We start from the raw sequence: 27,677 nt of genomic DNA, 5'->3' as shown, positions 1-27,677 counted from the left end.
TAAATTTGAAGACTAGAAGTCTCCTTTTTATCAAGTGGGATTTGGAAACCATGATCTATACTTTCTTGTTAAACATTCTTCATTCTTGTTCAAATCGTTTCATTTTACCCTTGAAAATTATTGATTTTTGCATAACATAGTTCAATCATGAAAACAATGGGAGAGTTCGGCGTATCCATTCACTTAAAAGCAAAGCTTTCCACTTTATGATTAACTTTTGCCAGAACTTTGGGGCACGCAAGCTCACTATCACCACCCCTGAAACTAGCCCAAACATAGACGGCATCCACATCAGTGAATCCAATTCTGTCACAATATCCAATAGCACCATTGGAACAAGGGATGACTGCATCTCAGTCAGTCAAGGCCCAATCAATACCACCATTAATGAGGTCACTTACGGACCAGGACATGGAATTAGGTATTTTTCCCCCTGATCTCTAACCCCAATTTTCAAGAGTAACCCAGAAATGGTGTGGGCTTTAACTAATTCAATATTAATATTGTGGGTTTTATGTTTAAACAATAGTATTGGTAGCCTTGGCAAGTATCCAGCTGAAAAAGGATGTGAATGGAGTTGCAGTGACGAACTGGATATTATCGAACACAGAAAATGGTGTTAGTTAAGCAATCTCCTGGTTTTCTTTATACTATTTATTTCTTGCACCCGTGATGTGGCCTTTCCAGTTAAGCAATCTTCTCAGTGAAATTTTCCACCGGAGGTGACAGTGGTGGTGGTGTTGGCAGTAGAGGAGGAAAGATAATTCTAGGTGTTTTAGGTTGAAGATGAAGAAAAGGGTAGTATTGTAATTTTATTTTTGATGTTTTCATATAAGGGTAAAATAGTCTTTTCCAAATTAAAACTAACAGCACGCTAATACCGTTAGCCAGAAGGGGTCTGGGTGTAATTGGACAAAATCAAGGAGAAGAAAGTGTAATTAAGGCAAAGTACAGGGGTCGAGGATGTAATTTTCCCTAAATTAAAAGGGGGAAAAAAATATCTAAAGGTATATTAGTGAATAAAATCCAAAATGTGTTTTCGCCCTTTAGAATGTTAGACACAGGGTTTAATCCCAGAACAAGCGTATGTCAGGTTATGTTAATTGATGCCAACTCTTTCTTGAGAGTTAGGTTTTGTTTTTGTTTTTTTGGCTAGAAATGAATGAGAAAGAAAAGAAATAATATTCTTCTTTCAAATTCAAAATAGGTAATAGTGCACGGTGGTGCTTTTAATTATTGGATGAGCATATCATGTACAGACTCGTACAGTAAATGACCCCTCAACCCCATCCAATGGTTGAAGTCACGGCCATTCACGAAACAATTTCCCATTGAATTCGTCATCAATGATTATGAATTAATGGCTGAATTTGAAACGGTTCTCAATTCCCATAACAGCCAAAAGGGAAATAAAATTTCAAGTGATATGGGATCTTTTCTATCCATTTCTATCTAATCAAACATAACCTAAATACTGCATTAGATAATTTTTAAGAATAAAATAAAGGCAAAGAAAGTAAGGTCACAATATATCAATAGGAACATCACTTTAAATATTGATATCGGTGTTGGTCACTATTGATATATCGATACCGATATCGATATGGATACCAAACTGGATCTGTATCAATCAATTTTACCTCTATTTTTCATTAAAAGTTAATTTTTTTTTGGGAAAAAGTTCTCTGTTTGGGAGTGTGGCCAAATGTTAGCACTCTCATGAGTCTATCTCTCTCCTTCTCATGTGAAAAGACACCTCTGCCACCTTGTTTAAAGAAGGAGAAAGATAGATTCATAGGAGTGCTGGCGTAGGCCACACTCCCATGTAGAAAACTGCTTTTCTTTTTTTTTTTTTACGATTTTACCCTTGATCAGATACCAATATCGAATCCAACATCGGCCAGGGATCGGTATTTTCCTCGGTCGATACCGATTCTTCATTCCCCACGGATTATGGAATTTATAATGAAAACGGAGAGACAGAGTTCACACCTCACGCGGATTGAAGAATTTATAATGGAGTTGAGGAAGACAAAAAGACAGGAAAGGTAAAGCAGAACAGTTCTGAGCACTACTACCATAAATTGAATGTCCTTCTGCAAGTTGTCACTCCAAAATTCTTAACACCACCTCCCCCTCCCTGAGGAGTGAGGAGCCAGATGCAAAGGAGAGAGATTGAAAGTCAGAAAACCAAACTCAATGTTCACCAAGATCAGCTTTCCTTTTCTCCTCCTCACTTCTTCCCTTCTTTCATCACTCTTCATCTGCAGAGCTACCGAAATTGAAGTGGGTAATGTCTTCACCGGAGCATTCCTTCACGGCTACTCTTCTGTACCACATTTTTTGAAAATTTTCTTTTAGGTTTCCATTCGTCCCATTTTTTTTGGCAGTTTCTCTGTAGTCAGTATTTTGTGAAGTTCCATTGCCGTCTAAGGTGGTTTCAGGCTGAACTTAAACCTTTACTGTCCATAAACTGATAATAGATGTATGGATTCTGGAGAAGAGAGGAGCCATGGTGATCCCACGAGTGAATAGAAAGTTGGATCAACACTGCTCATCTGAATCTCACCATCTACCTTAGATTGATGCTTGAAGATATAATCTACAAAAATGTTTCTTTTAGTTTTTCAATTTTCTTTATTTTCTATCTTTGGCTGTTTCTTTTGTGATGTGCTTAAATCAGATCTCTGGAGTGAGGGTCCTCAGATCATGTCCCATTTGCATTCTGAAATGTGAAAACTTCCTTTTGTGCATTTCATATTGTTCTGTCTGCCAAGTATCTTTCTCTTCTCATTTTCTTCTTTCCCCCCCCCCCCCCCCCAAATGGGTTCAATGGCAAAACAAGCAGAAGATGAGACAGCATTTGGTTACCAGGAAGGAAGTGACAATGGGCCAGAGCAGTGGGCCAAAATCGACCCACATTGGAAAACTTGTGCCAATGGAGAAATGCAATCGCCCATTGATCTTCTCAACAAAAGGGTTCAAGTTTTTCCTGGTTTGGGGAAATTAAAGAGGGACTACAGATCAGCCCCTGCTAAGGTGATAAATAGGGGACATGATATTGCTGTAAGTTCCCTTTGATCTTTAAATTCCAATTCATTTTTCTCTCTAAACCTATCAGTGCACATGTGACCTCTAAATCTTCTTCTTTTTTTATAATTTAATTAACTTATTTATTTAATTATTGAAATAGAGGATATGTTCAATTTCCAGGTTGAATGGATAGGAGATGCAGGGATTATTAATATAAATGGGACAGATTACAGTCTAAAACAGTGTCATTGGCATTCACCTTCTGAGCACACCTTCAATGGCTCAAGGTTTGCACACTTCTACAATCTATCTAAACTGAAATTATTAAATTTCGTGCTTGAAACATCTTTCTGGTGTTGGCTTCCTATTCTGTTGGACAGAAATCTGAAATGGTTATTTTTAATATCCTGCTTTGCAGGTACAACTTGGAGCTGCACCTTGTTCATTATAGTGAATCTGGACAGATATCTGTTGTTGGAATCACCTACAAATATGGCAGACCTGATCATTTCCTATCTAAGGTTAATCAAATCTCTCTCTCTCTCTCTCTCACACACACACACACAAGCATAAACATGTGCTTGCATATCTACTAATCTATGAATATGAATACATTAGTGTATAAGGAGATTATTCTCAGGTTCCCAATCTTTTATTTCTCAATAAATCAGATTGGGTTATTTTTTTGGTCTGGATTTTCATATTTTAAATAGAAATATAGAGCAAGCAATGAAGGAACATCTACAGGGTTCTGTTCAATTGTCATAGTACTAATTTAGCCCAGTCTTGTGAGGCTGTGCCCAGAAGCAGCAGGGAAATTAGACTATCAATTACGATCCACGAAACAAGGGTCACTGAGTCCAGCGTAACTTTGAAAATTAAATTTGTTTTTTTTTTTAAATCATAACAATTCATTGTTATGAACTACTAATTTTTTCTTGTGTTAGTATTGTATAAATGAAACTATTCCTATTATCATTTGTTTTGGTGATGAAAGGCAATAAGTCCATTTTGAAGAGTATATACACTCAGATGCAATGGAAAACCATTTGAAACAAGCATGACCTTAGTTTGGATTTTCTTGGATATAATGTGGCCCTTGTTTGGCAGCTGGTCCCTCAACTTGGCTCGGTTGGAATGACAGAGAAGGATGTAAGAATTATTGATCCTGGAGATATTAAGTTTGGGAGCAGAAAATATTACAGATACATAGGATCTCTGACTGTTCCTCCATGCACAGAGGGTGTTATTTGGACCATAACCAAGAAGGTAGGGTATCTGTAACTTTTTCCATTTTTTATCACCAAGTCCCCCACAACCATTGACAGAGATTTTGCTTTTGTAGGTAAGAACAGTTTCAAGAGAGCAAGTAAGGGCATTAAGGGATGCGGTTCATGATGTAAGTTCTTTAGTGTGCGCAATAACTGAGTAACTTTGATGCTTATGTTGTGCAAATACCACTTTCTCACAAAACCAAGATCAAATTCTATATAAGAAGGATGAATTTCTTTCTATTTTTCCCTTAAAAGGATTCACCTCAAATTATGTATTAAAAATATCTCATTGAACGAGCAGTGATCTCGTCTGAATGACACATTGTAATATGACTGCAAATGAATCCAACAAAATCTGATCTTTGATCAACATTAGATTGAGTGTCCTAGCATATCTCATCATCCCTCCATTCTATGAAGCACACTTATATAATTTTAATAATCATTTTGTAGTCAGGATGATTATATTTGGTAAGAAATAATAACTAGTATACTGTGCTGAATTTGATGAAATAAATAGATAGACCAATCTATTTATAATTTGTTGGTTTCTCCTTAGTCCTTTTTAATTTAATTATCTTTAATTTTTTTCAGGGATACGAAGAAAATGCGAGGCCCATTCAACATCAAAATCATAGAACTGTTTGGATGTATACTCCAAGAGAGACTGTAGGCTTTACCTAGCATATGTTTTAAAATCTTAAAGAATTCTGGTGTTTATTCTTATAACTGTTATGTTATATCTTTGTTGTCATTGTCCTTGTTAAACTCCAATTCAAAATTTAATTAAGTAGGTTAAATGCTATAGATGGGTTTGTTGTAAATCTGTTCTTCGCCATTATGCTGGGTCAATATGTGAGATGTGACGATCCATCGAAAAAGCGTTGCTTATCATCCAACACCAACTATTTTCTTTTTTTTTTCCCCCCATTTTTAATCTTAATTGCATATGAATCAGTAGATATGAATTATAGTTCAAGAAGACAGAGATAAAAGAAGTTTATTTATAGAAGAGTTTAAAGGACAGATACTGTGCTTAGAACAAGTATTTTCACAGCGAGGTTCTGGATCAGGTGGCTATATAGGGGTCCAGTGTGATACTAATTTTCAAACACAGGTTGGATCATTTCTTAAGCCACAGGTCTCCATCCAACTATTTGAAAAAAGTCCTTTTTCTCTGTTCGGTTACAAGGGAAATACAAATATTTTCTTAAGAAGTGAAATATACTTAACAGGAAATGCAAATATTTCCCTTCACTTTCCTCACTTTCCAACATATAGATATGGTTGTTGATGTTACCAAACTGTCCATCAGTTTTGGAATCCAACTGCTGGACATGTGCATGTATACACGAATTTTTTCCTGTCCGACTCCCTGCTTGGTACGATTGTCCCATTCCTCTCATAGGGAGGCAAAAATGATGACTTAACCTTACTCGGGCAGTGTGTTCGGGCAGGGGTTAGGTCGTCATTTCCGGCCCCCTATGAGAGGAACCGGACAACTATACCGGGCAGGGAACCGGAGAGGATAATGATCGTGTATACACACCTTAGACATACAGTAGGACACATAAGTGCAGCCGGTAAGGGCCTCAGCTGGTCGGAGTAAGGTCTTGGGATCGAACCCCGCCAAGCCTTCAATGGAAAAGGGAGGGGTTTAAAATATTATTTATTTTTCCTATTAACAACCCCCGGAGCATGACATGTGAGTGTACATCAAAGAGTAGTGAAATGATCCTAATTTCTGGAGTCAGTTCCTTCAATTGATCAGTGATCCCACAAGATGTGCCCAATCCTTAAAGCACTACTATAAATTTGAATGCTTTGGCTTGTTCCTTCTCACACACCTCTCTAATGGAAGGCAGAAGACTCAAAGATGACAAGCACATGTTCGGCGAAGCCAGCAGTATCTTTATTCTCCTCACCTCTCTTCTTTCATCACTTCTTCCCCTATGCAATGCTCAAGGTGAAGTGGGTATATAGAATGACCCTAAACTGTAACCTTTCTTCTATAATATCTTTTGATCATTATTGGGTTTTTCATCAGCCCATATCTATCTAAATGTTTAAATGCTTCTGTAGGGATTTAAGTGAGTAGGCCTAACTATTGGGTGTTGGACTATGTTGGTCCAGTCCCATGTCTGAGTTATTTGGGTGCTTTGTTAAGAAAACAACACCCAAAAGTGGCGATTTGCAGAAGAAATATGAAAAACAGAGAAGAACAAGCACACACAAACACACAGGATTTACGTGGTTCACCCCCAAAATGGAAGCTACATCTACCGCCGAGCAATAGAACGAATTTCACTATTCTCTGAAAATGTTACAAACCCTCTCTTGCAGTCCTCTCAAAGATAAGAACATTATATAGAGAAACCTTAACCTGAGAAAATATAGAAATACCCCTGGACCCAGAAATTGCCAAACCGGATAGGGTCGGACCAAAACATAACATATATCCCAAAATATACCGTTTTGAAGTACTCCATTTTTGGCAATCCAAGATCGTTTCAAGGCCGAAATGGCCCTCCGAAGATCTCAACTGCATATTCTGGGCCAAAATCAGGCTTCGCCAATAACAATCTCCCACTTGAAGACTGATACCAACACTCCAAAGAAACTAGAACCCTTAACACCTATTGCTTAAGCAACACCACCAACCACCATCCATGAAGATCGATCAAAGTTGAGTAAAGTCCCAACTTTTTCCTATTAACTCCCTTTGTCAACATATCAGCAGGATTCTTACTGCCATCTATCTTGTCAAGCTTCAGCTTCCCATCCTCCAAAACAGACCGAATGAAGTGATACCCCAACTGAATGTGCTTTGTCCTTGAATGAAAGGTTGAGTTCTTTGCAAGATGAATAACACTCTGACTGTCACTCCATAATATGCTATTCTCTTGCACTCTACCCAACTCATCCATAAACCTCTGAAGCCAAATCATCTCTTTGCTAGCTTCAGTTACAGCAATGTACTCTGCCTCTTTGGTTGAAAGAGCAACCAACTTCTGTAACTTCGAAATCCAGCTAACTGCTGTTCCTCCTACAGTAAAAACATAGCCTGTAGTGCTTCTTCCACCCTCTCTATCTTCTAAATGATCTGAGTCAACAAAACCTTGAACATTAACATTAGTACCACCAAAGCATAAACAGTAGTTAGATGTACCTCTTAGATACCTAAATATCCATTGAACTGCTTTCCAATGCTCCTTTCCTGGATTTTGCAGGAACCTACTAACAACTCCCACTGCATGTGCAATGTCCGGTCTTGTGCTTACCAATGCATACATCAAGCTCCCAACTGCTGATGAGTATGGTACTTTTTTCATGAACTTCTTCTCCTCCTCAGTAGAAGGACACAAATCCTTTAAAAGCTTGAAATGAGCTAACTGCCAATGGAGTGGTCACCAGCTTTGCCTTGTCCATGTTGAAACTCTTCAACACCTTCTCCACATACCCTTCTTGGGATAGCCACAACTTCTTCTGCTTTCTGTCTCTTCTTATTTGCATGCCAAGAATTTGCTTTGCTTCACCCAAATCCTTCATGTCAAAAACCTTGGACAAATTCTTCTTGAGATCACTTATTCTTTGTTCCCTGTTTCAGATTCTGCAAGAGCTTTCCACTTCTTGAAAATATCAAAAACATCAGATTTATTTTTCATAGCATAAATCCATGTTTTCTTAGTTGCGTCATCTATAAACAAAATAAAGTAAGATTTACCACCAAAAGATTTTACCTGAGCTGGTCACCAAACATCTGAGTGAACAACCTCCAACCTTTCCACTTTTCTTTCTCTTCCTCCTTTGTGAAAGCTGACTCTCTTTTGTTTCCCATACACATAGTCTTCATAGAACTCGAAGTCAAAATTCTTCAGGGCAGGTAATAGATTTCTTGAGTGAAGCTTCTTCATGCCTACCTCACTCAAGTGTCCAAGTCTGTGATGCCAGAGTGTGGTATTTTCATCTGTAGAAGTTACTGAAACAGTATGGTTATTAGTACCAGTAAACATATACAAAGTACTATGCAGATTACCCTTGGCCACAATCAGAGACCCTCTTGTAATCTTCCATTGGCCATTACCAAAGCCAACACCATACCCTTCATTGTCCAACTTGCTTGTTGAGATGAAGTTCTTCTTCAAATCAGGGACATGTCATGCCTTTCTCAATTTCAAGTGTCCGCCATTTGACAATTTTAGAGAAATTATCCCTTTCCCTACAATCTTACACACTGTAGTCCATTTTCCATAGTAACATATCCAAAATCACCATGAACATAATCACAAAAATAATACTTATGCGAAGTACAATGAAAGGAAGCTCCAGAATCAATGAACCAAACTTCAGATTTAACATTTACTAATGCAGATAAACATAAATCACTGTATACCTGATCATTCATAGAAACCAAGTTTGTTTTTTCCTCATTTGACTATTTACTTCACCCTTGTTCTTCCCTTTCCAACAATCTTTCTTCATGTGACCCATTTTACAACACGTCCAACACTTTTCATTTATCTTTCCATCATTTTTCCCTTTTTCTCTTCCTTTTGACTGTGATCTGCCTCTGGATTGTGATTTTCTCCCACTCAAGCCACTTCCTTTTTTTTGCTGTCTCCCTCTTGTTTCGACTGATAGTGCAGTAGTAGATGAGGTTGTTTCAGAACTCTTTCTACGCATCTCATCACTCGGTCTACAATTGATAACATCCTTGAAAACCAAATTTTCAGTGATGGTATTGCTCACTATCATTACCAAGTTATTCCAACTTTCTGGTAAAGAACACAAGAACAACAAAGCCCTAAGCTCATCATCAAAACTCACATCCACAAATTGCAATTGACTAGTAACCATATTGAACTCATATAAATGATCAACAATAGATTCAGAACTAGACATTGTCATATTAAACAGTTTCTTCATAAGAAAAACTGTATGAGAAGCAGAGGGTTTTTCATATAGCTTATCTAGGGCGGTCAACACTCCAGTTGTAGTCATCTCCTTTGTGATGTTGAAGGCCACCTGCAATATGAGCGATAGTCTCACCGTAGCCAACGCCTTCCTATTAAGGATCTTCTAGTCCTCGTCCTTCATCTCCTCTGGTTTCTTCCCTCCCAGTGATAGATACAAATCCTTCTGAAACAGAAGGTTTTCCATCTGCATCTTCCACCATTAAAAGTTTTGTTCGTTGAACTTCTCAATCCTCACCTTTCCATCTTCTGCTATCACTCCCACTCAAGCCAAAAAACTTTTGCTTCCTGAACCAAAGCTCTGATACCAGTTGTTAAGAAAACAATACCCAGAAGTGGTAATTTGTAAAAGAAATACGAAAAACAGAGACGAATAAGCACACACAAACACATAAGATTTACGTAGTTCACCCCCAAAATGGAAGCTACATCCACAGTCGAGCAACAGAACGAATGTCACTATTCTCTGGAAATGTTGCAAACCCTCTCTTGTAGATCTCTCAGAGATAAGAATATTATATAGAGAAGCCCTAACCCAAGAAAATACAAAAATGCCCCTGGACCCAGAAATTGCCAAATCGGACAGGGTCAGACCAAAACATAACATATATCCCAAAATATACCGTTTCGAAGGTCTCAATGAGCCCAACACAACTCATCGCCATCGACGGTGAAGTACACCATTTTTCGACAATCCAAGATCGTTTTGAGGCCGAAATGACCCTCCGAAGATCTCAACCGCACATTCTGGACTTCATCAATAACATGCTTAGGCCAAGTTGGGCCTAAAACAAATGTCAAGTCCAATAGCCAATGAGTTGGCATACAATAACTTCCTTAGTGGATTGTAGAATTTAATCAGTCACTTTGTGAAGTATGTAGTGGGGCTTTATTCCAAGACAAGAAAAGGAAGAGAGAGAATTAGTAGACTTTCTCTAAGGAGAGAGAAAATGCAAGGTCTGAGAAGAGGAAGTTTTCTTGCTTGCTTGTGAAGTTAAGAAAAAAGAAGTTTGTTCTTGAAAATCTTGGAGAAGAAGTGCAGAATTTTTTTTGTGGAGGTTTTGTTCACACATTTGGGTATTCTTGAGGTTGTTTTGCTACGTCTCATGCTCTTGTTCAGCTAGGTAACCAAAGTTGCAGCTTGCTTGTTCGGTTGGATTCTCCAAGCTTGGGAGAAATTGTTGATGGCTTTTAGAGGGGATTTGGTAGCATTTTTGCTAAAGTATGAGGTAACCTTGTAATCTCTCCTTGTGCTTGTTATTTATTTTCTCAATTTTGTGGTGAATCTCAAGTTTGGGCATAAACTTGATAGGTGATTCATTGTAATCTTTTATTTGTTTTAGTAGATTATTTTTGGGGTTGCCCCGTGGTTTTTCCCTTCACATTTGAAGGGTTTTCCACATTAAATCTTGTGTTCGTTTGGCTTTGTGGTTGTTTGTTTCGTTTTCATTTTTTGTTTTATTCGCTTCTTTGATTCACACAGGTGAGAAAGTTTTTCCGCATCTCTTCCCAATAAGTGGTATCAAGCTTGGTTGGTTTTATTGTGTGTGGATAAAAAATGGATGCAAATACTTCTTCAAGTATGTTTAGTTTGAATGAAAACAATTGATTGATTTTGAAAGCCAACATAGAAGACCTTCTCTATTTGAGAGATCTCCATTTGTCAGTTGAAGGAATAGAGAAGAAACTAGAAACCATGTTAGATGATGATTGGAAGAAAATTAACAGAAAAGCAATTACTTATATCCGTTAATGGTTACATGACGTTGTGTTCCACCATGTATCAACAGAAACTTATGCAAATTCTTTGTGGAAGAAATTGCATGATTTATATGACATAAAGACAACTAGAAACAAAGCATTTTTAATCAGGAAACTTGTCAACTTGAAATTCAAAGAAAATGAGTCGGTTGCAGAGCACTTGAGTGAAATGCAAAGCATTGTTAATCAATTGACTGCCATGAAGAATGTTTGATGATGAGTTACAAGCATTGTTCTTGTAAGCTCATTACCTGAAAGTTAGGAAACATTGGTTGTATCTCTTCGCAACTCGGCACCCAATGGTATCATTACCATGAGTCATGTTACAAGCAGTTTGTTGAATGAAGAAGTGAGAAGAAAATCTTCAGATTCTTCACACCCACATGCTTTGGTTACTAAAGAAAGAGGGGGAGCAAAGCATAAAGAAAATCATAGTCGAAGCAAATCAAGAGGGAGATCTAAATAAAAAAATGTGTGACTTGTTACTATTGTAAGAAGTCAGAACACATGAAGAGCGATTTTGGAAGTTAAAGAAAAATCAGAAAGGAGAAAAGAGTGGTGATGGCAACAAAGAACAATAAGAAATCACTACAGTTGCTTCTGATGGAGTTCTACTTTTTTCTATGTGTGTTGATGGTTGTGTAAATGAAAAATGTAATGATTCAAATTGGGTAATTGATTCAACAATATCCTTGTCATACCCACGCCAAAATTCCGGACTAATTTTAAATTTTAATAATTGGTGTTATAGTACTAGCAAATGTTGACACTGATGACATTGGACCATGACAGTCAAGAATAGAATTATTGATCAAGGGATGGGAATTTTGCTTTGATGAGTGGTGTGACCACCCAATGGTGAGCATCTAAATCTTAGCACTATATATATATATATATATATATATATGACATTGGACCATGACAGTCAAGAATAGAATTATTGATCAAGGGATGGGAATTTCACCTTGATGAGTGGTGTGACCACCCAATGGTGAGCATCTAAATCTTAGCACTATATATATATATTCCCATTGAAGCCCTTATGAGTGCGAGTCAAGACCTGGAAGTGATAGGCATTGAAAAAGCTTTCTCAGCAAGGGCGGTTGATCAGGCGGCTGCACTTGCTGATGAAACCGCCTATGCAACCGCCTGTACTGTGAGGCTCCCCACTTGCTCTGTGAATCTAGGCAGTGTGTTGGTGCCTTGAGCATCGTCAACCTTGACCATAAACCTCCCATACCTCATGGGGTTGGTTGTGGGTCCCATTGCCCAAATTTAAAGTTTAATTGAGTTGGACTTGGAGTTTTGGGTTGCTAGCCAAACAGGCCTCAATGAGCCTTGGTCCATAAATAGAAATGATCTCTCAAGGCTCATTTTCTCTTTCTCCTCAAGCCAAAATGGTGGGAGAAGGGAAAGAAGAGAAAGAAGGAAGAAGAAGAAGAAGAAGAAAAGGAAGGCAGGGAAGAGAAGGAAAGAGATCAAAGGGGGCTCACCTAGCCTTGGTTCTTGCTCCCTCCATTGGTGAGTGCTCTTCCCATCTTTCCCCTCCATTTTCCTATTTTAGTCTTGGGTTTTGGGTAAAACCATTTGGGGTTGGGAAAAGCTTTTGAGGTCCACTTGGAATCCAATGCTCGTGTGTTGGAAAATGATTTTAGTCCTTTGGGGTGCCGTTGCACACCCTTGTACCTCCCATTGGGGTGTCATTCGACCAAACCATAGAAACCTAGGGTTTTACACACAAAACCTAAGTTTGAAGTGCGTTAACGGGATTAGACCATAGATTCCTCGATCCATTATGCCATTCGGGTAATAGGACCCTAATGAACTTTAGAAACCTTCCCTACAAGCCCTTGGAGCCTTTGATGGCCTTGGGAATCAATTGGCCGAGGTTGGGGCATGAAAACCTGTGTTCTATCGAGGGCAGTTGCAAGGCCAGTTGCAAGCAAATATGCAATTGCTGCATACCCGAGGACATTATACCAGAGCTGTCACAAGGGCGGTTGCAGTTGCTGATGCAATCACCACTTCAACCGCCACTCCCCGAGACTGTTGATAACCAGCCGACCTATGCCTGTTATTTTGGCCATAACTTGGTCAATATATAACGAAACGACGTGATTCAAAATGTGTTGTAAACTAGACTTAAAGGGCTATATTTCTTATGAACAAACTTCTGACCAACTAGGAGTGAATCTAAAGTGGGTCCAACCTTGCTAATATGTTTGGATAAAAATATTAGAACTGAATTTACTCTGGTGGCCTTGCTTACTTCGAGTATTTTTAAGTAGGCATTTAAAAGGTTTTAATGGGGGTTATATACAGCCATTAATACTTTCTAAACATGCTAATTAGGTTACTAACACCTTAGGAGACCCTAGGATGTTTCTCCTCGAGCTCACGGAGCTTGGGAACCTAAGTGGGTCGAGTTTGGGAAGATGAAGACCTGAGAAACTTGAGTCTAATGGTGGGTGGTTGCAGACCCTGAGAACAACCGCCACTACAATCGTAGTAACCTGGGGCTCCTGATGTTGGGCGGTCACAAGTACTGATGCAACCACCACTTCAACCGCCTCTACCCTGAATTGTATATTTTTAGGAAAATTTGGGGAGATCTTTTGAGGACCTCTTCTACACTTTGACTCATGCTTTCACGCATATTTAGGAAACTTTACACTATATGGCGAGGCATATTGGGTTGACGAATGGGACGAAAAACCTTGAACCTTTTACTTGAGAAAACTCTAGGTGAGTGGGGATTGGATCTTGATTTATTTTTGGAATGTTTCTCACTCATAATATGATCATTCATGCATGTGTTATGTTTACTATGCCAATGATGTTATACTCACTATGCTTGTTTAATTAAGAATTTATATCCTATATGACTGATAGTCTAGGATTGATTATGATAAGATGCTATCATGTTGAATGTTAGATGCTAGGTAATATGCTTGTACTTGAATTGTTATATTGAAATTATGAATGTGAATATTGTGATGAACGACACTTGGCATAGAGAGAGGGTGTTGAATTTGTGCTAATTAAAATTTTTCCCAAATTTAGAGTTGCACAACCAAACACACAGTCGTATGGTCACCCACCAATCACTACAAAGTAGCTTGGTCTACTAGTGAACCATACCCACTCTACAAGCAAGCACTTCAAAATAATATATCAAATCATAACATAATCATATATGTGGTTCGGCATAATGACTTACACCCACGGAGCAATACCCCTTCATGAGTTTCGAGCTTTGCTCTGTACTCCACTATTAAAAACCTTATGACACACGTTCAGCACATTCCATATGACACAGGAACCACAAAAAACAATCTCATGCCTAATTGTATCAGCATAGTAGGCCTTAAATAATAGAAATAAATTAAAGTGGTCAACCCAAATTCCCAACACTAAAAAATATATGAATCTCGCTCCCCCAATAAAACTCAATAACAAAACTAGGAACTGGAAAGAAACAACTACCTCAAGAATGAAGTAGAACAACAATCATTGTCGATGCAAGCCTTCTAAACATCAGTAGCAGTGTGTAGCAAGTCCTGGAAGCCTCTGACACAGATCCCAATGCATCGATCCACTTAAAACACCATCTTCCTTGAGCAAAATACGAAAATCAAATCACAGAGGCATCAAAACTTGGATCCGACTCCACCAATGCGTAGAGGACATCAAAATAGTGGGAAGTGTCTCTGCACGAATCCCCAAAAATGACTCTTAAGTAGCCCAAAGTTCCAGATAAAGAATGAGTCAATTCTAATCCTCAGATCAAGATGTACAAACGACCAGGATAAAAAGAAGGATCAAACTTCCATCTTCCGTTTTACATAGGAGAGGTGTCAGCATCAGCCATTGGATCTTCATCTATGAAATGAGATTTAAACATAGCCACCGGATCAGATTCTTGATCCACCAATTACAATAGATTCGTGACAAGAAGACAAGTCACTACTTAAATGTACCAAATACGCACATGCTTATTTCTTAAGCACTAATATAGTATCTTCAATCAAAGCCATTGAACAAACCTTAGATCAATCCATAATAGCCATCATATCTTCAAATGATTCCATGAAAACACTTGTACACACCCTGATGCCCCATCAACCAACTAGATTAAAAGATTTGCAACCCCTATTAAGAATTGATCTCAGCCATTCACCTAGTAGCGTTTTTGGGAAAATGACAGGTCAATCGTGAGCTGTACACGTGGCTAAAAAAGGTGAACCTTATATGCCCCGACTCCTTGACATGTGGGCTTCACATCTATAATGTTGGATGATGCATCAGATGTAAAAAAAAAAAAAAAAAAAAAAAATTGCAAAAATTTTGCAGGTAATGACTTCTAGTGAGCTTGGTTTTCAAAAACTCAAAATATTTTCTAAGGTATTAGATGCCCACCATCTATTCGACGAAAGTCTCAAGAAGGGCTAGGCGGCTGCAGTGCCCATGGCTAGGTTTCCATGAATGTTACTGGGCTAGTGCCTGGGCAGCATGGCTACCATGGTTGTTGTGGCTATTGCGATGCAGGTTAGCTACATCATATAGCCTTGTTGGCCTACTAGGCAGCGTAAGTGGCCATCCCACCTCACATCCCTGACACGTGGCACCCCCAGGTGGGGTCCACACTCTGTGTCTCTTTAAAGAATAACTAAGGCTTGATGTCCAACTTCATTGACAGTGATCTTGATGCACTGTTCTAGCCTTCACACATAACAACCTATAGCTCAATGACTGTGTGGTTTGTTCACCCTTGTAGAGAACAACTTGTAAACATGTTGGCACAAACCACTTGTTTTTTCTCTCTTATATGCACACTTTTCAAGAGGCTCAAAAAGGCTTCGCAGTCACAGTTTTTGAATTTCAGTTTTACTTGAAAACTTACAACTGAACATTTCATTTTCACAAATAACCACTTTTTGGCTCAAGTAACACTTAAAACACATCACAAACATGAATTTGAACATATGTAGCCATTCAGAAGACTTGTGGGTCCTACCAATCATCAAACTAACCTCTAAACCAAGAAAAACACTATTTTGACTTGAATCTTCAGCATTCTTGAACTTGATACTTGAAAAGACAATATAGCTCTAGTCTAACCTTTAACTTGCTTGGAACACATCCAATACACTGAAATAAGATCCACCAAGAGCTCAAACTACCAGTAACAACTCTGTATTAGTATTTCACCTGTCAAACCAAGCTAAGACAGCTACAATCCTATAAATGCTTTCCATGAACTATTCACAAAGCCTTCAGAACTCTGAGATTAGAGTTGTTAGACCTCAAATATAATGATTATGAGGTTATTAACAAGTTCACACAATTAAACAAGGTAGCATACACTCACACACTCATGCAATGAGGAAATCTACTATGCAAACATGATAAGATGAGCAAGAAGGAAATTAAATACTTACTGTGTGCTACCAAGGAATATTTTAAGGAGTCATGTTTTACATCCACACTCCAGCTAATCTATTATTGAACCCTTACTTATAGATCAAACCCATGAGGATTAGACTTCACAATTGGATCTATGCCTTGAGTGTTGAAGGTAAGATGATTCTCTACTTAATTGGATGAATGGACCTCATATCACTTTTTTTAAATCCTTTAAACTGCATGATTTAATTCCCCTTCATGCAAGCTCTTTGATCTATATTTTATGTGTATTATTGTTATCCATTTGTACCCATTAAGACCCCCTCACATGTGTAAACATCTAGGAGAAGAACCACCAAACATTAGAGATCAGACCAGGCCAGAATACCCACTGGGGAGGATGATCTAGGCAGCCTGCCAAGGCAGCAGGGAGCCTCCACAGAGGCTAAATCATCCTAGATCCGAATGGGACCCAACCTAGGACTCCACCCTAGGTTGACCCAACCTATTTAAGACCTAAGGGATCCAACTTCCCCTTCATGCAAGCTCTTTGATATATATTTTATATGTATTATTGTTATCCATTTGTACCCATTAAGACCCCCTCACATGTGTAAACATCTAGGAGAAGAATCCCCAAACATTAGAGATCAGACCAGGCCAGAATACCCACTGGGGAGGATGATCTAGGCAGCCTGCCGAGGCAACAGGGAGCCTCCGCAGAGGCTAAATCATCCTAAATCCGAATGGGACCCAACCTAAGACTCCTCCCTAGGTTGACCCAACCTATTTAAGACCTAAGGGATCCAACCAAACTCTAAGACTTTAACCCTAACCTCTATTTGGGGTTTCATAAGTTTTAAAATCCATTCTATGTTTTAAAGCACCCCAACCAAACACACCTTAGGACACTTAGCTAAACCACCCCAAAACCCCATCCTTTCCCTCATTTCTCTCATATCTAACATTCAAGAGAAGAGAGAAAACGTGGGAGTTGAGGAAGAGGGAAGATGGAAGAAGAAGAAGAAGAAAGGGAGAAGGAGGAAGACAAGGAGCCCTAACCCTATTGGAGCCCCTCTTGTGTGCAAACCTCACCCAACCAGCTGGAGATCCAAGCTAGGAGCTAGGAGCTCATGGAGAAGAGAGTTTGCAACCCATTTCTAACCTAGGACTTGCTCCACCTTGCTGTCCTAAGCTAAACTCTTTGTAAGTATGCCAAACCCTATCAATTCTAGGTTAATCTCCCTTGGATTTGATTGAAAATCCATCCAATCCTTAGTCAAACCATAGGGCTTCTTACCCTACTGTAGTTAGACCTTCTATTAGGTGTTAATAATGTTAATTGGTGACTTTAATCTACTGTTTATCCATCCCATGGCCAAACCACCATGACAACCCCATTGTAGGAGCTCAAATTGGGAAGATCTTAATGCTAGGGCTTGATCCTGGTCCCATTGGGGATTGAATCCCTATGTAAAAGAGGGTTTAGGAGACAAATTTTACTCCCTCAATGACCCACCATAGGCCCCAAGACCCCAGGTCAAGCATTGACCCAAGCCTTACTGAAAAACATCAATTCTGGGTTGTGCGGAGGTAGGCTGCAGAGGATGAAAACAGCCTCCGTAAGGATCCTCCCCAGAGGCCAGAATGAACTAAAATACTACTATTTCTGAGTTTGACCTCTGCCCACTGTTTTGACCATAACTCGATTGATACATAAGAAAATGATGCAATTCAAAATACGTTGTAAACTAGACTTAAAGGGATACATTTTATATGAAGAAACCTTTTACCCAATCAGATGGTAAGGATCTCTAAAGTGGGCCCAAAGCTAGCTGTTGTGCACTGACAACATTAGTGAAACTGAAATTACTCCGGTGACCTTGGCCATTTCTTGGATGTTTAAGCAGGGATTGTGAGGGATTTTAATGGGAGTTATTTATAACTATTAACATCATCTAAACATATTAAATTAGGCAAACAAAACTGTCTGGACAAATCGTATGGGTACACGTGCAAATCGAATTTTGGTTAGAATCACCTATTTGAAGAACAAGATGAGTGGATTAGATAATTGGACTTAATTTATGGAATGTTTTTGTGATGACCTGCGTTGAATGCCATTCATGCATGTTTGCGATAAATGATATGATGATCTATGCTAATTTAAATGCATGCTACTAATGATGGAACATGGTAAGAATGGTTTAAGATTATCATGTTGAATGTTAGTTGTTTAGGGACTTAAGATTATACTTGAACTATTATAGAGAATGTGGATATTGGTTATGTGTTGAGACATGAATATGAGATGTGATTTTATGATGATTATGCGATGAAATGTGGATGTGAAAATGGTTAGGTGTTGGATATACGATGTTTATATGATGAGTGTGAGTGATGGGATCCAAGTGCCATGAGTGGGAGCCAGACTTGGGATCGCCATGAGTTGTACGAGTTTCTGATCGGGCCGATAGTCATTCGGTATCACATCCACCGTACCCTTGCATGGACACATGTAAGCTAGAGGGGGCAAGAGGATAGTTGGGCCGACTGATATTTTGGCACTATAGACTCGACCTCTGGTTTATACGTGAGCATGCACCCTTCTTTTTAGATGCATGGTTAGGATTATATTTCCTTAGTGCTACAGCCCTTACCAACAGGGGGAAAGGTGTTAATCGATGGTGATTTTTGACGGACTGGGGTGCCATTCTCAATAGACCACCGGTACTCAGGTGAGAGCTTGGGTTATCTCAGGAGCTTGCGGATAACCCGGTGAGGGGGTCTAATCTTGCAGGTTTCCAATCGCACCTCAGGTTGCTATTGTTGGATAGTTATCGTGTTTGACTCTGGAGGCTGAGGATGCTTCCTAAGGGATGTTGCAGTAGCACTTTACCTCATGAACTTAGGCATTTGATTATTAGGTGGATGCATACTAAAACAGGAATTCATTAATGTGCATGAATGTAAACTGGATCTGATGTACGAATTGTCTTGGTGGTATGGAATGCTATGGGATTTGTTTATCAGGTTTTGGTTGTGTCATTGTGTGATGTGCATTCATGATTGTATGTGTATGCTTGCATGACCTAATTGCTCACTGGGCTTGGTGGAAGCTCATCCCTCGAGGGTCCTTTTTTTAGATATGGATACTGGTAATGCTGTAGCGGCTAATGTGGATCCTCCTCACCCATGAGTTGATAGACTTGATTATTTGGGGTGTTCCCAGTGAGGAGGAGCACTGGCCGGAGTGCACATGCGAGGCTTGTGCCTTTGGAGTGGTGTCGTGTGACTTAAGCCCATTGGGATATTTGAGCATTTCATGTAACTACTAAAATGTAATTAAATACTCTTTAAATTCCCTTTAATGGTTTAGACTTGTATACTTATATACTTAGTACTTTTGTTAAATAATGTTATGATGGAATAAGATTCAACCTACTTAGGGCCTCTTTGGTATTACTTTTCATTTTCATTTTCTGACACAAACATTTTTACAAGTGTTTGGTACACTTTATGGACCCTATTTCTAATTACAAAACATCAAAATAATTGAAAACACCCCCAAAATGATAATGGACACAAGAGTCCATTATGGATTATGGCCAAAATCTATTTTTCATTCATTTTTTGCCTCAAGCAGTCAAGTTTAATGAGCATGTGCTTATAAAGGTCCCAAAATTGAGGGTAAAGGAGTCATTTCCTCCTTTAATTAGAAAGCTAATCCCAATCCCCCTCTTCCTCTTCTTCTTCTTCCCCGACTGTAGACACTGATTTTTGTCACCACCCTCAAGGATGACGACAGGACACGGACAATAGGCAACGCATTTTTTTCCTTCCTGGAACCCAAAAGATCTGGCCCATGGGCCCAAACACTCTCTGGAACCCAAAAATGATCCATTAAGGCCCAAGAAATGAGATGAGGGGGACCACACTGTCCAAAGCGCCGTGGCCAGTGTCCCACGGCACTGTGGAGGTCCCCCACGGCAAGGGTGTACGGAGCCACGCCACCGCAGGGGTTTTCGACTATAGCCTGCTGACGTCGCCCACGGCGCCGTGGAAAAGTCCCCCACGACGCCGTGGAGGATCTATCCAGGCCAGGCTGTGGGGCACCCTCCCCTATAAATAGGAGGGTCCCCCTCCCCTCATTTCATGGATTTTTAGGGTAGGGAGACCCTCCAGGTGTGTGTTTTACCAGCAATTCATCCTCTTTGTCTTGATTTCCCCTCTTAAAAGTGCCCGTTTAAGTGAGGTTCTCAAGTACGGGTAGATCCTTCGATTACCTGTATAACAAGAGAGTAATCCCTTTTCCCTCATGTTTGTTATCCCATCTATGCACGGATAGCAAGCAGAACCCCATATTACAGCCGTCATTCTGTCCGAGTGCTTACAACTAAACCATCTAGAAGAGCCATTATTCTGTCCAAAGGAATCGATGTCGGCCCATTTGTCCGTCTCCCCTGAGCCAAGGGAATACCCTCATACAGGTATAATTACTGCACTTTTATTGATCCAATGTAGTCATTAGTGTTTTACCGTCTTAATGTACATATTGTAGGTATTAATGTAGTGTACATAATTGTTGGATAATCTAGAAGGGGGGTGAATAGGTTATTACTAGTGAAATAATGTCCTTTTTAAATTTTTTTGAATTAAACAAGATAGAGAGAGAGAAATTGCGCAAATGAGCGACACACAAAATTTATAGTGGTTCAGCTAAACTTAGCCTACGTTCACTCCTTTCAACCTTGAGAGAATTTTACTAGTTACTTTCTTTCAGTACAGTAGGTGGGAAGAACACCTTTACAATCTTTTTCTATGGGATAAGAGAATCTGAATCTTTTAAGGATAAGTGAATCTGAATCTTTTAAGGATAAGAGGATCCTTGCAAAACCTAAGTACAGTCTAGGCTAATGCAACAATGCTTTATAAACTCAAAAGCATAAACAAATACAAGAAAATAAATGTAAGGATTACCTAGGCAAGGAGTGTGATGTGTACTCCTTGTAACTGCCAAATGATGCAAATGAATGCTTGCAAATGAAGACCTTCTTTAAGACTATTCTTTAGAGTGCAAGCATGTGAAGATCCTTTGAGCTTTGAAGTCAATCTTGAGTGATGTAGATGTGGACAAGTAAACTTCAATAATGAGAACAATAATTGACTTTTCACCTTTCACAAAAGTTAGATTTTGGACTATCGTGGATAGGTGAAAAGGTATGACATGTTCTCTATTTATAGGCTCATTAATGGCTTTCAGAACATGTGCAAAATGTGCTCTAACGGATCTATTTTTCACCAATCCGGTCGATTGAATCATAGCCGTTGAGAGGCAAAAGGAGCATCCGATCGATGTCCGATCGACCGGATCATCGTCCCACTTGATCCGATCGATCGGATCATTTCTGGGAACGTACCAGTGAGGCCACTATTTCTCCCGGTTGATGCATACCCTATGATTCGATCGACCTGATCACAGACCGGGTCACTGTCTTGGCTTGATTTTGATAGTTTGACTGAGGGGATTGGTCCGGGACTTTCTCCAACCGATTCTAACATATTCTAAGGTCAGAGGGGGTTCAAATATAATCTCCTAAGGTCCCTAAATGATGCACATGCTTATTTCATTAATTTTATGCAAATTCCATTACAAGTATGAGGTATGTGTGTCTAAGTATGTGCACACGAGCATCTTGATGCGGGTCTTGGTTTCTTTCTTTCTTTGTTTGTGGACAAGTAGACTTCAATAATGAGAACAATAATTGACTTTTCACCTTTCACAAAAGTTAGATTTTGGACTATCGTGGATAGGTGAAAATGTATGACATGTTCTCTATTTATAGGCTCATTAATGGCCTTCAGAACATGTGCAAAATGTGCTCTAACGGATCTATTTTTCACCAATCCGGTCAATCGAATCATAGCCGTTGAGAGGCAAAAGGAGCATCCGATCGATGTCCGGTCGATCGGATCATCGTCCCACTTGATCCGATCGATCAGATCATTTCTGGGAACATACCAGTGAGGCTACTATTTCTCCCGGTTGATGCATACCCTATGATTCGGTCGATCGGATCACAGACCGGGTCACTGTCTTGGCTTTATTTTGACAGTTTGACTAAGGGGATTGGTCCAGGACTTTCTCTAACCAATTCTAACATATTCTAAGGTCAGAGGGGGTTCAAATATAACCTCCTAAGGTCCCTAAATGATGCACATGCTTATTTCATTAATTTTATACAAATTCCATTACAAGTATGAGGTGTGTGTGTCTAAGTATATGCACACGAGCATCTTGATGCGGGTCTTGGTTTCTTTCTTTCTTTCTTTGGGTGATGTTCTTCAATCTTCAAAGGTCTTTCAAAGTCTTCTTTTCTTGTAAAACTTTGTATGTCTTCGAACTCTTGATCTTCAAGGATTTGTTCTGAACATCCTTACTTTGTACTATATGTCTTCTACTACTTTGACTTATTTGTCCTGTTGACATATAGACACATACAAGACCATGTCTAATATGTTTGTTATCATCAAAACACTTATGGAGGTAGGGGTAGAATTCCCCAATAATCTCCCCCTTTTTGATGATGACAAACATATGATTTGGTAGCAATATATAGCATAGCATCCATAGCTTTAAAGCAATCAAGTCATGCATCAAGTCATGCAATCATAAGTCAAATGCATCTCCAAACCATCATATCTTCTCCCCCTTTGTCAACAACAAAAAGGAGTAGAGAAGGCTCCCCTTGCAATATAGAGTCATATGCAAACAAAATATGTAATAAACAAAGTATTACAACTAATAGTCAAAGTAAAGCATCTACATAGCAAGTCAATCATATAGTTATAAAAATCTAAAGCACTCTCCCCCTAGAAAGTGCAGCAGTTCAGAGTCATGCTAAAAGTAAAGCAGTTGGTTCAACTATTACAACCCAAATTGTCCTTAAAAGAAAACATAAATAAAAAGCACTAATCATCTGCAGGAGGAGTGGAAATGTTAAAATGCTGAGTAATCATCCGAAGCTGAGCCATAATCCTTGTTGTCTCCACGAAGTGCAGCGAACTGATTATCAAAGCCCTGGAGGCAAGAGTCAAGCTTCTCTTGGTAAGCAGCAAATTCAGCTCTTGTCACATATTCTTCATCCTCACTATCATCATCATCAGAATCCTCACTGTCTACAATGGATGAAGAGGCTTGCTTGCACCTAGCTTGACAGCCAGGAGGAGGAGGAGCATCAGATGCACTGGTAGGAATTGTCATTTTCTTCAATGTAGAAGTATCAATGGCAGTAGGATTTGTGGAGGGAATCTCATCAGTGAGATCCACTTCAAAGTGCTTAAAAATGATTGTCAAGAGACGACTATAGGGGAGGCTAGCCTTGGAATCTCTTTCAGCAGCCAATTCCATAGATTTCATAATCACATAGGGAAGACAGATTGGATGGGTATTGGTAATGCACCAAATGAGGTAGGCTTGGAAACGGCTAACGACATCTCTATGCCCACCAAGAGGGAGGATATTGTAAGTAAGAATCAGATTTACCACCCTAGGGATATCTCCAAGATGAATGGCGGTAAGACCCTTCGGTTCACCCAAATAATTCTAAAAAATTGCTCTATTAACTTCATCAACATGCATGAACCCTTCTGGAGAAGTCTTGGTACGGAGATACTTGCGGTCTCCAGAGTCATTAATTCCAATCATTTGGGCAAGTTCCACAGTGTCAAAGGAGATGTGTTTTCCCTTAACAAGAAAGGTGATGGTATAGTCCCCTTCAACACCAACAACTTGTAGATTACAATAGAAAAGTTGCAGAAGCCTAGGGTAGGCTTTCTCTTGGGGATAAAGGATGGAATTCCAACCCAACATCTCAAAGAAAGTATTGATTTCACAAGGGAGAATATTGTTAAGTTCAGTGACACTTACTAGCCTTTCCCTAATGAGTTTCTTTAGTTGAAATTGCTTCCACCAAATCGAAGCCTCCTTAGAGATGAACAACGTTCCATCATATGCATCCTTCTTTGAAACAACGGTCTTTCTCTTCTTTGAGGATTCTCCTTTGGAAGCCATAGAAACCAAGGGTTTTGAAATAATAGGGTTTTGGAAAGGGTTTTTGGTGTAGAAGAGAAAAGCTTGAAGATTTGATGGTGAAATAGAGATTTGATCACCAATAGAGCAATAAACTTCAAGGGTTATGAAGGATTTTACCCTAGAAACTCAAGAGAGGGGTTTTGGAGAGAAGAGAGAAGGGTTTTGGTAAAAAAGAAATGAGCCAAATGACCCACGGATTGGGTTAAAAAGCATTCTGTCCGTGATCCGGTCAACCGATTTCAACCATCCGGTCGATCGGATGAACTAAAACCTGAATTTTAAGTCAGTTTGGCCCAGAAATTGATCGTGAGGTCTATATGGGCAAGCTCAAGGGATGCAACTCAATCAAAAAGATTACACATACCTAATTCACGTCGAAGAGTGCAAAACCGTTCTTCGGACAGCGGTTTGGTGAAGATGTCAGCGACTTGCTTTTTAGTCTCAATGTGTTCGAAAACGACTTCACCCTTTTGGACAGTGTCGTGAAGAAAATGATGGCGAACATCCATATGTTTTGCTCTTGAGTGAAGAATCGGATTTTTACTCAGATTGATGGCGCTAGTGCTATCACAAAAAATTTTTTTGGAAGGGTTGAATTGGAGTCCATAGTCTTGAAGAGCCTGACGCATCCAAAGAATTTGGGCACAACACCTGCCAGCTACAATGAATTCAGCTTCGGTAGTTGAGAGTGTCACACAATTTTGCTTCTTGCTAAACCAAGTAATGAGGCAAGATCCAAGAAAGTGGCAAGTACCACTTGTGCTCTTGCGATCAATATGACAACCAGCAAAGTCAATGTCAGAAAAGCTAAGGGTCAGTTTGGTTGCAAGGGAAATGGGAAAGGGAAGTGAAGTGAAGGGAAGAGAAGTGAAGGGAATTTTTTTCCCTTTTAAGTCGTTTGGTTGCAAAGGAAGTAAAGTGAAATTAATTTTACTAAGTTGTTTGGTTGTCTGAAAAATTGAAGTAAAATCAATGTAAAATTTTTTTAAATTTGTAATCCAACCCAGTGTACTAACTTTCACTTATTAAGACTCTTTCTTAATAATTTATGAAAAAAGGAATGCTAACCGGTGCTGCAGTGTGGTGTGTACCTGTGCCTAGGCATAGTCGCGTGAAATGACCGGCACACCCCCTAGAAAGGCAAAAAGGACCAAGGAGTGTAACAGTCATTTCAAACTTTTATTATATATAACATAATTTTGATGAATTTGAAATAATATCTGAAAACACATCATAACTACCCTATTGAGACCCACACACACACACACAAATGTGCATAGGCAATTAGAGAACGCGTCTGAATTCTAACAATTTGGATGGTTGGCAGAGGGTATCGCACATCAATGGGGGGACATTATCAAACATTCATAAATAGGTGGGCAGACATTTTATAGTCATTAATGACCATTGAAACAAAACCAAATTGTAAATTCGGGCCTAATGATTCAAAATGCAAACATTTAATATGCCTCTTCTGCATTTCTCTAATCTTGTGTGGAAGAAATAAATAAAACGATTTCTAATGACAAGTTGGATAAAGGAAATTCTATCTATAACCAGTTGGATTTTTCCTCAATCAACCAAATAGTACATTTTGCTTACCCCCAAAAAAAAAAAAAAATCCAAAAATGGTCACAAACAAGACCAGCCTCAATGGCATGTCTGTATCAGATTGCAATGTCAAGTTCCTAATTGAAGTTTTCCAACTACGATGTGAGCACTGTATACAAGGGCAAGGATGGGGTTACCATAAAAGAATATATATACGGAATAGAAACTAGGATCAAACACCATATCCAAAGACCAAAATTAAGCTCCACAGGAAACACCAATGAAACTCAACGAGTGAGCCAAACATTATAAATCCAAAGTGCAAACAGTTCCATACTTAACTAACAATGTTGTATTTTATGTAGCTAACAATGTTGTATCTTATACTAACTCAACTATAGGTTCCCAACCCCACACCAATGTCTTTGCCAAAGTCAGATCTGAATCCATCCTTAGCCTTAGAATAGCAAACATAGAAGAGTTCATTGAGTATGCCAGTGAACACAATGAAGGTAGCCCCTATTCCAAAGACTCCTTTCCTTAAGATCTAGCAAGAAGGAGGTTGGTCCCCAAGAACTATCCTGTATCTGGTATGGTAGGCATTCCTCACAGAACCCACAAGCGAGCAAATCTCTGCGATAAAAAATGCCAACCTGCGATGGACAAATCAACATTATATTTAATGGTTGGAGCAAAGGAGAATATTACTAATGTCATGGAGTGAAAAATTAAGGCATTGGGTAGATACAAATCAAAGAGAGTTCAATTTGAAAATTTATCCACCATTAATAAGTCCCAACACCCTAAATTTCATCAAGCAAATCCAAGTATGCTGCAAGGGAACCTTTTCCCAAAAATAACAGAGTACAACCCCCCCCCAATAAATAAATAAATATTGACAAAGCGTTGAAAGCAATCTACAGTCATCCTAGTCATGTGTTTGTAGTCCTCATCTGACTCCAGTAAATGACTCACAAAACCATGATGAGTATAATAAGTATTCCTATAGATTGACTTGTCCACATATTTTGAGTAGTATTCCATAGCGTTGCATACCACAGCTGCTGATGTTGCTATTAAAGTTGCAATGTCAATAATAAGTTCCTCCTTTGCGTCACCATCTCCTTCTACATGTGAGTCCTCCATGGAAACTATTCAACCTAATGTCTACCATGGTAAAAAAAAAAAAAAAAAAAAAAAAAAAAAAAAGCAAAATTACACCATTGTCTCACATCTACTTTAGCAAAAAAAGAAAAAAAAAGAGAAGATAATCCAACATCCACATCACTCTCTCCCTCCTTAGTTGTCAATGAACAAAGATAACAAAAAGGGTCCCTTGAGGTATTGCATCATAAGGCCCAAAATGGAACCAACAATCCAATACAAAATAGCAAATCCAGTAATAGAAAAATCTAATAGCAGCATTTACACAACAACACAGATGAAAGTATGAAGCCACAAGCACTTTAATATGTTCCCACATTGCTTAAGAGCTGCTTTAGCTGAAAGTCAACAGCAACAGCTTCTGCATCAGATCCACCAACTGAGAAATACGAATATCAACTGATTGCTGGTTGCTTTTGG

The 27,677-nt window shown here is 39.1% G+C and overlaps 1 protein-coding gene and 1 long non-coding RNA gene across 3 annotated transcripts; one reads left to right on the top strand and one right to left on the bottom strand.

The window, feature by feature from the left end:
- Positions 1–231: 231 nt before the first annotated feature.
- Positions 232–26,399, bottom strand: LOC122641787. Its single transcript, XR_006329963.1, has 3 exons — positions 26,291–26,399; positions 2,458–2,462; positions 232–242 (listed from the first exon to the last, which is right to left on the bottom strand). It is a non-coding gene; the product is annotated as an uncharacterized LOC122641787 (long non-coding RNA).
- Positions 2,145–5,037, top strand: LOC122641786 (alpha carbonic anhydrase 4-like). Of its 2 annotated transcripts, none has more exons than XR_006329962.1 (7): positions 2,145–2,290; positions 2,849–3,066; positions 3,214–3,320; positions 3,452–3,554; positions 4,144–4,302; positions 4,364–4,432; positions 4,902–5,037. XR_006329962.1 is itself a non-coding variant. In XM_043835087.1 (7 exons), exons 1-7 carry the CDS (start codon positions 2,200–2,202, stop codon positions 4,989–4,991), a joined length of 822 nt encoding a protein of 273 aa, XP_043691022.1. In that variant the 5' UTR covers positions 2,145–2,199; the 3' UTR covers positions 4,992–5,037. The 2 variants fall into 2 exon arrangements, 1 of the variants encoding a protein (XP_043691022.1); XM_043835087.1 differs by having other exon boundaries at positions 4,379–4,432.
- Positions 26,400–27,677: the final 1,278 nt, after the last annotated feature.

This window comes from Telopea speciosissima, chromosome 10, assembly GCF_018873765.1.
Source record: "Telopea speciosissima isolate NSW1024214 ecotype Mountain lineage chromosome 10, Tspe_v1, whole genome shotgun sequence".
NCBI classification, from domain to species: Eukaryota; Viridiplantae; Streptophyta; class Magnoliopsida; order Proteales; family Proteaceae; genus Telopea; species Telopea speciosissima.
Note: the sequence above shows the minus strand (reverse complement) of the source record. Positions and strands in the feature narration are given on the sequence as shown.